We start from the raw sequence: 15,518 nt of genomic DNA, 5'->3' as shown, positions 1-15,518 counted from the left end.
AACCAAAAATACATATTATCTTTATTAAAAACAGGACATAATTTTAAGTAAAAGAAAAAAAAGGAAAAGACTTTGGTATAAAGCTGCCTTGCAATAAAAATATTGATATGAAAATGTGCGGTCCAGATCATTTTTTATGAGAACGATCATCAATATAAATATATAGTAGGTCAATGGGTGGGAAAAGAGGACTACTCTCATCAGCTGAAGATCTTCCTCATCGCTATACACTCTCTCAACTCATTTGCTTGTCACTGCTCTTCTCAGTTCATCAGGATATTGAAAATGGAAGATATAGCTTACAGCTTAGCTGGAAATATCTTGGAAAAGCTGGGTTCCCTTGCTTATGGCGAGGTTAACTTGGCATGGGGCATGAAAGACGACTTCAATAAGCTGAAGAACACGACGTCCACCCACAAATCTGTGCTCCAAGATGCGGAAAGCAAGCAAGCCCAGAATGAAGTATTCAGAATCTGGCTCACTAAACTTAAAGTTGTCTTCCATGACGCAGTGGATGTGCTCGATGACTTTGAGTGCGAACTACTGAGGAGACAGGTTGTGAAACAATATGCTTCTTTCGGTAGAAAGGTACGTCGTTTCTTTTCAAGCTCCAATTCACTTGCCTATCGTTTCAGTGTTGCTCATCGAGTAAAGGTTATAAGGCAAAAATTAGATGGGATTGCTAAGGATATGGAAGAGTTCAATTTGATCAAATCCACGCTGAATGTGGAACAAAGCCCTCTTATGCAGGAGAGTAGAGAGACTCACTCCTTTGTCAACCTTTCAAACGTTATTGGTAGAGATCGTGAAAAGGGGGAGATTCTAGATATGGCATTGATGGACCAAGCTCACACAAGTGATAATCAAATCCCTGCCATTTCGATAGTTGGGATGGGAGGTTTAGGAAAGACCACACTTATCAAAGCAGTATACAACGACGAACAAATTGGTGGCAAGTTTGATTTGCCAATTTGGGTATGTGTGTCTCTGGATTTCAATGTGTCTAGAATAATAAAAGATATTCTTAAGGATGCAACTGGCAGCAGTGGTACCAGTGACATGTCTAATTTAAATCAGTTGCAAAAATCCTTGAGAGACACCTTGAAAGATAAAAAAATTCTACTTGTGTTGGATGCGTATGGAATAAGGATTTTTCTAAGTGGCGGCAATTGGCAGAGTTGTTATCAGTGGGTTCCAAGGGAAGAAAAATTATAGTAACTACACGTGATACTAATGTTGCTTCAATCATGGGTGGAACAAGACCATATGAATTGACGGGTCTCCCTGAGAAGGATTCTTTGTCTCTATTTTTCAAGTTTGCATTCCGTGGTGAAGAAGAAGCAAAGTATCCTGAACTCAAACAAATTGGTGAAGAAATTATGAGAAAGTGTAGAGGGGTTCCTTTGGCATTGAAAACCTTGGGGAGTCTACTTCGGTTGAAGAAGACTGAAGCTCGTGAGTGGAAAATCGTAAGAGACAGCAGAATTTGGGAGTTAGAACGAGAGGAAGGTCACATTTTACCTGCATTGCGATTAAGTTACAATGCAATGCCTCCATCTTTGAAACAATGTTTTGCTTACTGCTCAACTTTCGAAGAGGATAGTTTGATGGAGAGTACTGAATTGATTTTCATTTGGATGGCACATGGAATCCTTCATTCACCTAACAACAAAGTGGAGTTGGAAGATGTTGGTAAATCACATTGCATGGAGTTGTGCAACAGATCTTTCTTTCAAGTTGATGATGAAGTTGATTATGGATTCAACCAATTCTTTAGAGTGCATGGTTTAATTCACAACCTTGCGTGCTCTATCACCCAAAGTGACTGCTCTATTTTAAATGACAATGGCGGAGAGATTTCTGATGCTGTAAGATATTTAAGAATTGTTATCAATGAGAACAACTTAACAAATTTGAGTAAGTTAACGAAACTGAGAAGTATTCATGTTAAGCATACCGGACATGATAAGGATGAAGTTGTGCAGTCATTCCTTTCTACATGCATCTCAAGATTCAAGCACTTGCGATTGTTTGATTTGTCAGATTTATCTTTCGAGGTGTTGCCAAGTTCGATTGGGACCATGAAACAATTGAGATATCTTGATATGAGCTATAATAAAAAGATAAAGAGACTCCCTGATTCAATTTGCAAGCTGCAAATTTTGCAAACTCTGGATGTTGGTGGATGTGAGGAGCTTGAGGAATTACCCAAGGATATAGGAAACTTGGTAAGCCTTAGGACTCTTGTGGTAACCACAAAACAATGCCTTTTGGAAGATGGTGGAATTGGACGCTTGAAGTCTATTCGTTTATTGGGTATTTATAAGTGTAAAAATTTGAGAGTCTTGCCGAATGACATGATAAACTGCACCACATTACGTACTCTCTTGATAGATGATTGTGAACAACTCAACTTGGCAAGTGAATTTATCAATGAAGATGTCCAGTCGAGCCTTCAGACATTTGTGATTCAAGAATTACCAGAGACAACAGATCTGCCCCAATGGCTCCAACAAGCTGCTAAGACCCTACAATATTTATATATTGAAGATTGTTCCAAATTAGTGAGACTGCCGGAGTGGCTGCCAAAACTCATCTCACTTGAGAAGCTTGCCATTAAAAGATGTCCAAAATTGATGTCTCTTCCAGAGGGGATGGAACGCCTCACACATCTGAAGATTGAAGATTGTGAACAACTCCACTTGGCAAGTGAATTTATCAATGAAGATGTCCAGTCGAGCCTTCACACACTTTTTATTAGAGACTTACCAGAGACAACAGATCTGCCCCAATGGCTCCAACAAGCTGCTAAGACCCTACAAAATTTGTATATTGAAGATTGTTCAAAATTAGCGAGACTGCCAGAGTGGCTGCCAAAACTCATCTCACTTGAGAAGCTTGTGATTAGAAAATGTCCAAAATTGATGTCTCTTCCAAAGAGGATGGAACGCCTCACCTCCCTCACACATTTGAAGATTAAAAGATGCAATGCACTTGAGGAAAGATGCAAACGAGAAGTAGGCCAGGATTGGCAAAAGATTGCTCATGTTCCAATTTTAGGAGGAGAAGGTGCGCTTCCAATTTTAATTTATAAATTTATTAATACTTGCATATACTTGTTGCCGATGTATACATACATACATACATAATTTTTCGTTCCATTAGATCTAAGACCAAAAACATATATATTTTACATATTTTAATTAGTCATATTATTACTGAGATGCCATATCCTAGTCATACATGTAATTTATATCTGACAACGACACCAATGAAAATATATGAAATAAATAAGTATTAAGGTCATTTCAATAAAATGGTCTAAATCTATCTCTATTCTGGTGTTTGGATTTCTTCTTACTGAGTGGTTTTGCTATTTAATTTGGCTTATGGTATTCTTTTTTTATTGAAATAAAATATAATTGTGGCTGTGCATTTTTTAAAAAAAGAACTATTGAAAACTTTGCATTTCCTAATAATAGTAAGTGGAGGAGAAAGAATTAAAGATTAAAACTCAAATATATATGATATTGAAATGAAATAATACGACTCCATGTTTGTTGCAATCTTAATTAGTTAAAAAGATCATTAGCAGTTTTATATGTTTATAATTGTGGAATACTTATCTTCATGATTATACTCTAATAATATTATTTTTTTAGTGCTAATATATATGTATGTTTGTGTGTGTACAGATCTTCCCTTCGCCCCAGGAATAAAATTCTTTCGACGAAGTCTCATTGAGTTCATGAAGTTTGGTGTGTCTTCTGTCTACATGTTCAATAAAGATATATCTATTAATAGTTTGATTAATGTGTGCAAGTTTTTCAATAAACCTCTCTGTGTGTACTAAGCTTTGCCAAGAGATACTTTTCTACATTTAATTAATTTGTGCAAGTTTTTCATAAATTGTTCTGTGAGTACTAAATTTTTCAAAGACACTTTTTCTACATCTAATAATAATTATTTGTTGCAAGTTCTTAGAGGTGATTGCCTTCTCTATAGATGAAATTATTTTTAAAAGTTCTTAGGAAGATAACATCAATTTTGGTTTGTATGTTGAACTGTTCCACAATTTTCAAGTATTCATTTGAGGACAATTAGAAATAGCTTGGGGCAAATGTAAATTGTAATTTGCATTGAGAGCTGGTCTTAGAAGTTTACTTATTTGAATTGCGGCTCGATATATATACAATTATAACCAGAGTTTTCCCCCTCGGTGACGACACTCTCAAAAGGTACTCTATTCCATCTTTTAAAATATCACCCCAAAACACATATTTTTTTATTTTACTTCTAATTTTTACATTATACCATATATCGGTTTCTCTATTTTTTTTCTCTATATCTGTTGATCCAAAAAGAGGGTCTTTTAATATTTAAACTCGCAAGTGCACGAATCATTTCGGAATATAATGTTCATGTAAGTACGAGGTCGAACTCATGGGAGTTGACTAACATCAAAAGAAACTATTTCAAACAAAGCAAAAATATTCTAACCTAGTTTCAAATATTTGATGAGATTTTGTTTTAGAAAAATAAAAGACAAGTAATAAAAAGATTTAAGATTAAATAGAAAAATAGTTTTCAAATGAGATAAGTAAAATAAGATTATTAAGATATTAGAATCCACAAAATGCAAGTTCAATAGTATTTATAAGTATATTAATTCTCAAGTTTAGATATTGTTGAAATAAATCACACTATATTTTTTTCAAAATACATCTTCTATTCAAGCACAAGTTACTTTAAAAAAGGTAGGATTTTTCTTCACTTATATAAGATATAGTTTCTAAGCATTAGTTGTGTTACAACCTAATGAAACTACAAAGAATCAAAGAGATTATGTTTAGGCAAAATATGATACTTATGCTATAAGAATTAGATGTGAACAATTTAATGAAAAACATTTAATCAAAGAATATTATATTTTTGCATAATGAAGAACTAAGTGTAATATGTTTTAACAATCAATAATAGATGAAAAATGCATATCTTTGATAGAAAAATCCATAAACAATGTTGCATAAATGAGAAATCAACATACAACAAAAAATACTATCTAGTTACATTTTGCTTCATCATCATCTTAATAATCTTTTAAAAAGATTAGAAGCTCATAATTAGATTGAAATAAAAATTACAAAATAACATACTTGACATACTCTTCAAAAGATGAAAATGGTAGAGAGAAAATAGTAAAAAGAAGAGAGAGAAATATGAAGTGTAGAAGAGGTTGAAAAGATGAAGAAGAACCCCCAAATGGTCTTATAAGACTCTATTTATAGGCAAAATATAGAGATTAAATTAATCAAATTAAAATAAATAAATTGATTAATTTAATTGTGTTGGGAAGTAGTAGGATAAATAGAGTAAGTGTAAGAGTATTGTAAAGATGAAATGTTTGGTTGGGTAAAAGATTAGTGAAAAGCTAGGGTAAAAAAAATAAATTATGAATGTTTATTTAGGTAAGAAAAATAGGGAAGAGTGAATTGATATTTGAGTGAAAAATATTGGGAATAAAAACATGAATTTTTTTTGGTCTTTTTGTAGCTGTGGCAGGGTGGGTTCGGCTGGGTTGGTGTTGGGCCTGGCTGGTGGCAGGCGGCCCAGAAGCTGGTGAGGAGAGCAGCTTGATCAGTGGGCTTGGAGCTTGGTGGGTTGAAGAATTCGGGCCCGTGTGGCTGGAAGGAGAAGCTGGTCATAGGCAGGCGTTGGAGCTGCTTGGAGTTGGCTGGAAATGGGCAGCCTTCATTTGGGCGTGAGGTGGCATCTGGGCAGGAGGTAGGGGCAACAGCTGGCTTCAGGTGTGATGAAGGAGCTTCGGGTGTACGGCTGGAGCAGATTGTTGGAGGAGCTTTTGGGCTTGGGCCCAAATGAGGCTTTTTATAAATGTCAACTCTTTGTCTTGCTTTCTTGAAAATGCCATATTATCCTTCATTTTTCTTTCTTTTTAAGAGCATACATTCCCTACAAAATAAATATAAAATAAATTATAATACAATATTTTCAACTATAAAATAAATCAATTTAATTCTTTGAAAATATTAATTATAACTTAATTTATATTTTACATTTAAGTTCAATAATACAACATTTCTTTTACCACTAACTTAACAATACTAATTCAAATAATTAACTACAACATTTTACAACAAAATACTTATAAAAACACACAAAAGTATATAAAATCATGATAAGACTACTAAATTCAAAATTACTTAAAAACTTAATAAATCAATTAAAAATTCAAGAATTAAGCAACAATTAGCACATAAAAAGTGGTAAAATAACTCTATTTTGTAGAGTTATCAATATCATTTAAATACTATATTTTTAAATATTTTCTTTAACTATCAATAATATCCTTATATATTTTAATATTTATAATATTTACCCATATATCATATCACATAATTATATTATAATACTAGCAACGTGCAATATATGTTTGCTTAATTTTATTTATAAAATTTATTAATTATTTTATTAAATTTGTATCATTGCCATATAAATTTCAAATCAATAAGAAATATTACATATAAAAGAATGACATAAACATATTAAATGAAAAATTATACTAAAGGATTGTTTATAATTTTTTTAAATATATATAATATGATAACATTTTCAAACATAAATGATAATTTCTTAATAAAAATTCAAATTATGTATTATATATTATTATAATGATATTTTATAATATTTAAATTTATATTAATATAAGTATTAAATATCTAGTATTGTATTATATATTATTATAATAATGATATTTTATAGCATTTGAATTTGAATTTATATTAATATAATTATTATCTATGTAATCTTATAGTAAATATTATTATAATAATGATATTTTATAATATTTGAATATATATTAATATAATTAATAAAATATCTATTTTTAGTTGGTTTTAAAAGTATTTTCCATTAATTATTTAGAATATTTCATTATAGTTACAAACTTTTAAAACAAAAAAAATTCATTATCTATACATTTTTTATATAAAAGAGATATAAATATAATGTATATGTAATATTGTGCTAAAATAAAAAATAACAATAAAAATTTATTAAAAAATGAAATATAATAATATTATAAAATATACATAAAACTCATTTACTATATATATAAATATATAAAAAAGAAAAAGAAAAAGAGAGAAGATCATATCTCTTCTATATAATAAGTGTGTAGATAACGAAAATTCTTGATTTTTTATTTTTTTAATGCTAACTTTAACGAAATATTTTTATATTTGACAGAATATTCTTATATTTAACATTAGTTTGTAAATACTTAAACTTAAATAAAATAAAATAAATAATTAAAAAAAATTAAAATTGGATATTTTTGAGATATTTTACAATGATAATTATTTAAAATAATAAAATCACATATTTTATAACTTAAATAAAATTTAATTAAACTTAAAATCACTTTTTAGAATAATATCATATTAAATATATAACATTATCTACTGTCAATTAGCAACAAATTATTTTTTTTTTAAAAAAAACTAGCAAACACTTAAATTTAAAATCAACGCATAATATATAATATTACATTAAACATATAATATATAATATCTTGTTGTCACTCTCAAATTCAAAAATTAGAACAAACATAAACTTAAACAAAAATAAATAAACTATTTAATTAAAATAAGATATTTATTAGACATTAATATAAATTTAATAAAAATAGTTAATAAATTCTATAAATAAAACTAAGCAAACGTGCATATTGCATATTGCACGTTGCTTGTATCTAGTATATATATATGTGTGCGTTTTTATGTGTTTGTGAATAATGTAAGAGAGAATATGAAAAATTAATATTATATGCTACATAGATGAATAGTGTTATAAATATAGCTATGTATTATAGATGAAAGTAAATTTTTTTGAAGAATAAAACATCCATTGGAGACTCATTTTAGTACATTTGGGTGTAATTTTACATATTTAGCTATTTTAGATCACTCATTGGGAGTGCTCTAAGTGCTCTAAGTAAGATGCCTTGTTGTGATAATTTAGATTTGCCCTCTAACTCAATATTATTAAGTGAAGATATAGTATGATTTTAACACTACCAATATTATGTTTAGTTATTGTAATTAATTTTAAGTAACAATTATTTCTTACTCGTGAAAAATAGCAATTTGATAAGTTGGTGAAAGAGTTGGGATGTCGTCACCATTTCTAGTTTCTCTTAGGAAAAGACATTGAAAAATAGAAAGGTATGTGTTCATAAAGGGTATTTTCCCCCAAAATAAGGATTCATGTATGCAAACCAAATAATGGGATCATAAGCATGTGTGTCAAAAAATATACACACTTAAATTAATGATAGATGCATGACATACTCGCTTAAATTAGTGATAGATGCACTTCTAATTTGCACACTTAAATTACACACCATGACATATAAGTAATTTCAATCATAGTTTTTTTTTAAGTAGGGTCAATATTATATTTAATTGTATGGTTGAGATTACTTACCACATTATGGTGTGTAATTTGAGTATGTAAATTAAAAAAGCATTTATCACTATTTTTTTACATAGAGTAAACAACTTTGTGTAGTTTAGCATAAAAATATGAAAATCTTTATTACCAACTTATGCCTGTTAGTTGATTCGATTCAAAATATCGAAGTCATTGGTTTTCTAATTATTTGGGTTGCTTTCAGTAGACAAATTATACAACATATGTTTCACAAAACTCTGATATTCAAAAAATATTTTTTATTTAGACAAAAAAATTCTGAGCAAACTTAGAAAATATGTGTTTTTGTGCTGTGATTAGAAAGATCTCAACGTCCAATCCAAAAACTGACATGACCAAATCAATTTAAATAAGTGAAAATTAAATATCTAATAACAATTCAATTAGGTATCAAAAGTAACATTTAATTGAATTACACCCGTTGATGAATGAAACTATCACAACTTTTTAACATTGGACCGAATAGTAAATTAAAATTTATATGTTTTTTTTTTGTTCTTACATTTTTGAGCCTCAATACACATAATTGAAAGAAAAAAAATCATACCATTTGCTCAAGGCGGCCTTAAGGTCTATTGGACCCTAGGCTGAAAAACAAAATTTGAGGCTCTTTTAATAAGAAAGTATTGCAAAAGTTAATAAAACATAGTATTTTAATATATTTTTTTAAAAAATTGCTATTACAAACCTCTAATTTAATAGTATTCTCTAACATTTTTAATTTTATTATATTAGTTTTTAATTTTTAAAAAATTGATATGTAGATTGGAATATATATTAGGAATGACAACATGTAGAGTATAAATAAAGTATGTCTATTCTCGGACCCTATTTTATAAGAAAATATTATACCCATACACAAACCCTATTCTATTATTTAATTATTTTTTGCAAGTAAAGTACGGACATTGCTCTATCAAATAAATGATACCCATGGATAACCCTATATATTAAAAATTAAAGTTAATATAAATACACTTATAAAATTAAATAAAATATATTATTAAAATTAAGTCGAATAAATAATTAAGTATTAGAGATAATGAATATTAATAGCACATATTTTTATTAAAATAAATTAAAAAGTATTATAATGAATTATTAGAAATTCGCCTCAAAGAACAAAAGAAGAAGGAATTAGAAGTAATGCCTACAGGCTTTTCATTCACTTATTGTTTTCTTTATTATACGACCTTTGTTTGTTTGTTTGTATCATTTATATTTATTGGAATCTATAATTTGCTATGAGAGACCAAGTAAGAATAAAGAATGACTTTAACGTTGCATACACTCCAAAAAAACAAAAACAAAGAGAAAAATGGTGATTCTTTACTTGTGTGCAATATTGTAAGGAATAGTAATATGTTGTTATATATAGAGAAATAATATATAGTTGCTCTTGCCTGGTCGACCACGTACGCAAATCCCACAAATATTATTATTGCCCAAAAAACAAAAAGAAAAGAGAGAAACCAAAATGGGACTAAGGGTTTCCTAATATATATGCTTGAAAGGATGGTATTATGCCATATAAATAGTGACCAACGGCCTAAGAGTGCCAAGGGTTACACTAGCACACAGGGCGCGACTTGGCCACTGGTAGCCGATGACAGCTTATTATGCACTGAGCTCGGTTTAAGCGAGCTGGAGTCAGTGGGGTAAACAGAGGGTGCGGCCTAAGTTTTCGGCCCTGACTATTATGTTTATTAATTGTTATTTGTGATTAGTTGCGTCATTGGTTATAAACAAGTGATGAGTGGTTATTGTGGAGTATTAAGTGTTTGATCATGCTTAAAGAATTGACTATATGTTATTGATGTTTGTGTTCCATATTGTGTTTTCTTGCTGGGTCTTGGCTCACGGGTGCTACGTGGTGTAGGTAAAGGCAAGGGCAAGCTTGATCATGTAATGCCCCAAATTCTCCGATGTATTTAACGGCGTGAACAGTAGGCCGGGAGGGCCGTACTTGCTTAATTATGTTATTAATTGATAAAATGCATGTATATGTTGATTATATTATGATATGATGTGAAATGCATGCATGAGAGTCCATGTTTTTAATTACAGGGGTGTGATGGTAATTTGGCCCGTTGAGGGTAAATTGATTATTTGTTCGCATGTTGGTGATATGTTTTAAGGCCACATTATAATGTGGATTTGTTCGAGCTATTCGGCATGAGACGATCTTTAAATGTTTAAGTAGCGGTTTAGTCATAACGGGAATAAGTTCGAGGCTCGGGGTGAGTCTCGGGATGTTTTAATGATTAGAACGTTGCCGGGAGTAAAAAGGGTAACGGGACATGAATTATTGGTGTTTGGGAATTTTGAGAGTACTGGGAATCGGGAAGCGTTAATTATGATTAACGGTATAGGTTCGAAAGTACCAACTTTGCCCTTGGGAAGGCTTTAGAAACTTTTAAAGACCTAGGGGTATTTTAGTCATTTGGGTTTGGATTTATATGGCTTTGGATGGCTGTAGAAACAGAGGAAAAACAGAGCAACTTCATTACCCTTCCCGTACATCCATTTCTCTCTTTCTTCCTTTGAAGTTTTTGGTCTCAATTTGAAGATACAAGCTAGGAAATCAAAGCTTGGGAGTTGTAGACTCGGTTCACCCATTGAAAAGGACTTTAATTCCATTTGAGGTAAGGATTCATCCATGAAAAACAAGCCATACTCTGTTTTACTTTATAGTTTTCAGCTTATAGTTTTGGTGTGGATAGTTGGAATCAATGGGAGTTTTTGTGTAAGATTGATTGGGTTTTGATGAGGGTGTGATGTAGATGAGGTTTAGGGGTTGAATTGGGTGTTTGGTGAGGTTTTGGATTGGTTTGGAGGGTTTGGTTTCAAGAAAAATCGCAAAGAAGATGAACCAGAAATTTTCTGGTCTGTTCTGGGCGCAGCAGCGCCACTTGGGGCGCAGCAGCGCTATTCAGGGCTCAGAGATGGGCTCTCTGACTTGGAAATAGGGCTGCAACGCCACTCACAGGGCTGCAGCCCCTTCTGATGGGGCTGCATCGCTAGTCCATTTTTCAGCAAGCACATTTAAGGGCTCGGAATGATCCTTAAGGTTCGGGGTTTGGTTCCTTTGCCCCGTTTGAGTATTTTAAGCATCCCAAGAGTGGGGGATTGATCCCGGGAGTGTGATTTTAGATTGTGAACCATTTATTAATTTATTTTATTAATGGATTATAATTGGTTATGATTAGGTAACCGCTAAGGAATCTAAAGGTTGATCGTTCTCAAGGGTCGTTCTTTTACTCATTCTAGCTTGAACCAGAGGTAAGAAAAATGCACCCCAAGTGTGACATGCATGGAGATTCATGAGGCATGTTGGTTGTGTTAATATGGACTTGGATTGAATAAAGAATGTTTAGCATATGTTGCTCACTTACGCATGGTACTGACTCATTAGTCAGATTTGGCAAAGGTGCTAGTATCAACTGTGAAGCTGTGACTTATTAGTCAGGTTCAGCAGTGGTATTGGGCACTGGTCACACTGCGCTGACTCATTAGTCAGGACGGCCTTAGCGTGTAACGCAAGCCAACAAAGATTGGATCTAATCAACTATTAGCATTGAATGGCTCAAAGAGCATTAATGCCAGACCGACCCCGAGGGTCGATGAATGAAATAAGCGCTTGGAGGCTAGTGGCTTACCTAGCAGCCACTCTCCCATTTGAAATAGTGACATGCTTGACAATCACTCAGTATGGTTTACCAGAACCTGTTGAAGGCTAGAGGCTTACCCAACAGCCACTCTTCCACTTGAATTAGTGACATGCTAGACAATCACTCAGTATGGTTTATCGGAACCTCATGTGATGTTCACTCATTTGTTTGAAAGCTTTATGCTCAGTGTGATTATAATGATAATCATTTGATAATGTTTATGCAAAGTGTTATGTTTTCTTGCTGGGCTATGGCTCATGGGTGCTATGTGGTGCAGGTAAAGGGAAAGAGAAGCTCACCTAGCCTTGAGTGGAGAGCTGATGTGGTGATGTGTACATATGCGGCCGCTTGACCACCACGGCCAAGGAGTTCTCAGAGGAACTAGGGGGTTTACCCTATTTTTGCCGCTTAGGTCGGCGGGATTGTAAATTTTAAACAGTAGTGACCATTTTGTACTGAGAACAACTTGTAAATGTTTTATTTAGCTCTGCAGAGCAGTTTGTAATGAAAATCTCCATTTCCTTTTTACTGGTTTTATACCTTAACCTGTTTGTACGCCCTGGATTTCCCACGGGCTGTTTAGCAGGACGATCCTCGGACTAAACATGATTTAGCCCGAGGCTCCCACAGGCCAGAGGCTTTATCTTCAGGACGGGCCCTTTCTAGCTCGAGGGGATGGAGTTTCCTGCTCTTTCTTGTTGTTCCAGGAGCTGGGAACAACATCCGACGACCACTGAAGGATCAGCTCGGGTTATGGATTGCTCCGGTAGCGAGCTTCTCAGGAAGCTCTGACCCTATGGGAGGTCAACACGCAAGATAAACGTGCATAATCCTGCCATCACGTGTCCGATATCCCCCTGACTTCTCGGACACGCCGCAGGAACGTGCGTATTCAGACACCCACGGATGGGTTGGGCCGTGCGGCCCATTATCTCCTTCCATACTGATTAGACCACACTTGTGTGTCAGGTTTAGGAAGTAATCATGAATATCACAGACTTGATATGACAAATGGTAAGGTCACGGGATGACCTCCCTACCAATTTCCAGGTGCCTTCTCCTATAAATATGGAGACCCTGGGAATTGATAGGGGTTGGAAAAAATAGTCTTGTAAGAACTATATATTTTGTAAACCAATTACCCAGAAAAGATCAATAATATTGACTAGTGGAGTAGAAGGATTTTAACCTTCGAACCACTTAAAAAACGTGTTTAGGGTCACCTAGTTCTTCTCACAAAGATTTCATATCTGCGGCGGTTCTACTTTTAAGTACTAATCTCTTTCTCTTCTTCTCTTAATTACCTGTTGCCGAAGAACCGCGTCAACAGTTTGGTGCTTTCATTGAGAGCAAGTCTAATTAGTACTACCACAAACATACAACTATGGTGACCACTCGATCCAAACATGGCAACGAGACAGAACAGCATGATGGGCAGGAGGCCCGCCATGTTGCCCTCCCCGAGGAGCAAGTTCCTGAAGTCCAGCAAAGGCCAGGAAAGCAACCGGCCGGCCAAGACGATACTGGTAGTTCGACGCCCCGGCCGCCTAATCCGAATCCAGGTTATTATACTGCGGTGGAGATGGAGAATGCTCAACTGAGGAGCCAGCTAGCAGCAGCTGGTCAGCAAATTCAGGATATTCTGAGTCGACTACCCCCTCTCACAACCAACGGTACCGTTGGAGAGAGGCAAGGCGAGGCTCCTAAGTCTCGCCGGAGTAATCGATCCAGGTATAGCCGTTCGGGTAGACTCCCTGCAGCCAACTCCACCCCTTCATCACGCCATCAAGAGGCGAACTTCAGGGAAATGCCTCAGACCGAACCGCAGCAGTACAGCCGTTCGGTTAGGACATCAACCCCTAGCTCTCAGCCTTCCTCGAGGACACCCAGAAGAGATAGGGGAAATTCCCAAAGGAGGGCCGAGGAGATCCGGAGACGTCAGCCCATCCCCGAAGAGCGTCCAGTTCCTCGTCCAGATCGCCCAGCGCGAAACCATCAAGCTGGCAGGGCCGAGAGGCCCCCACCAAATTTAGTCCGTCCAGACGGCACTAGGATCGCCTCTCCGGTCAGACATCCTCCCTCTCCCATCAGATATCCGTCTCCTCAAACCGTCCGAGACATCCCGACCTACGGAAATAGTAGGAGAGACCCGCCATCGGCCGGGCCTTCCCGCCGCAGCAGGGCGCCGGGAGGAGGAGCAGGTCAGAGCCGCCAAAGACGCACATCGAGCCTGTCCAGCAGGAGTCACTGGACCGGTAGTGCACGGAGTGATCTTTCAGGAGGAGACCTGCGACAGCGACTAAGTTCAGCACAAAGTCACCATAATACCCATGGAGGCGACCTTCGAGATCGCCTCAACTCTCACAGAGAGGATCGAGTTAGGGATGGTAGCCAGGCCCGCTCAGTTGGGGTCCGATCCGAAGTACGTAATGGCGGGAATGCCCCAAATGACCTATCTCCAGATAGGAGGGGCAATAACCCGCCTAATATGTACAACGGGTCCGGAGCTGTTGAACAGCCCCGGAATAACCCAGGATCTCAGGACAAAACCTTAGAGCGCTTAACTCAAATGGAGGAGCTGATGAAGAAGCTCCTGTCAGAGAAAGAAAAAGACGAATATGATTCAGGGGATGAGATGGAGCTCTTCGCCCCCAACATAGCAGCAACGGCATACCCTTCTGGCTTTCGTATGCCTCACTTGTCAAAGTTCAACGGGGACGGAGACCCATCTGACCACTTAGGGATGTTCAACACCCTAATGATGGCTCATAACATCGGGCCAGAGCTTCGTTGCTTGATCTTTCCTTCCACCCTAACTGGACCTGCCAGGCAGTGGTTCAAACAAAGTAAAAGGCAGTCAATCAGCTCCTGGAAGACCTTTTCGGCTGACTTCAAGAGGGCATTCCGCGCCTCTCAGGCCGCCAGGGTCCAGGCCGACTCCCTAGCTAACGTGAGACAGCAACCTGGAGAAACGCTAAAAGCCTACTTGAGCAGATTTGCAAATGTCGCTGCTCGAGCCAGAGATGCCGACGACAGCTCCAAACTCATAGCTATGAGGACCGGGATCCTAGTAGGCGGAGATCTGTGGAAGGATATTCAAAGGAGGGGGGTCAGCTCAGTTAGTGAATTCCTTAACAGAGCCCAAGAATGGATAAACTTGGAGGAAGCTGAAGCTTCAGCCGCGGGGACCAGCCAGGTCCTCGAGAAGCCCGCTGGGGCGGGAATAGAGATCGTAGTAGCGACTCCCGACGTCACGCTGAGCAACCAGCCCGGTGGCGGCAAAAGAAAAGGAAATGGTGAAAACGTCCAGCACGGTCAAAAGAAGAATAAGTCCGT

The 15,518-nt window shown here is 35.6% G+C and overlaps 2 protein-coding genes across 2 annotated transcripts; both read left to right on the top strand.

Annotated features, from left to right (window-relative positions):
* Positions 1-285: 285 nt before the first annotated feature.
* On the top strand, positions 286-1,215 carry LOC133833081 (putative disease resistance protein RGA1). The gene has a single exon (XM_062263339.1). The coding sequence runs from the start codon at positions 286-288 to the stop codon at positions 1,213-1,215; it is 930 nt and encodes a 309-aa protein (XP_062119323.1).
* Positions 1,216-1,247: 32 nt separating this feature from the next.
* On the top strand, positions 1,248-4,218 carry LOC133831448 (putative disease resistance protein RGA3). Its single transcript, XM_062261746.1, has 2 exons — positions 1,248-3,069; positions 3,696-4,218. The coding sequence occupies exons 1-2, from the start codon at positions 1,248-1,250 to the stop codon at positions 3,851-3,853; spliced, it is 1,980 nt and encodes a 659-aa protein (XP_062117730.1). The 3' UTR covers positions 3,854-4,218.
* Positions 4,219-15,518: the final 11,300 nt, after the last annotated feature.

Source organism: Humulus lupulus, chromosome 4 (genome assembly GCF_963169125.1).
Source record: "Humulus lupulus chromosome 4, drHumLupu1.1, whole genome shotgun sequence".
Classification (NCBI taxonomy): domain Eukaryota; kingdom Viridiplantae; phylum Streptophyta; class Magnoliopsida; order Rosales; family Cannabaceae; genus Humulus; species Humulus lupulus.
This window is presented reverse-complemented; position numbering and strand designations above follow the sequence as displayed.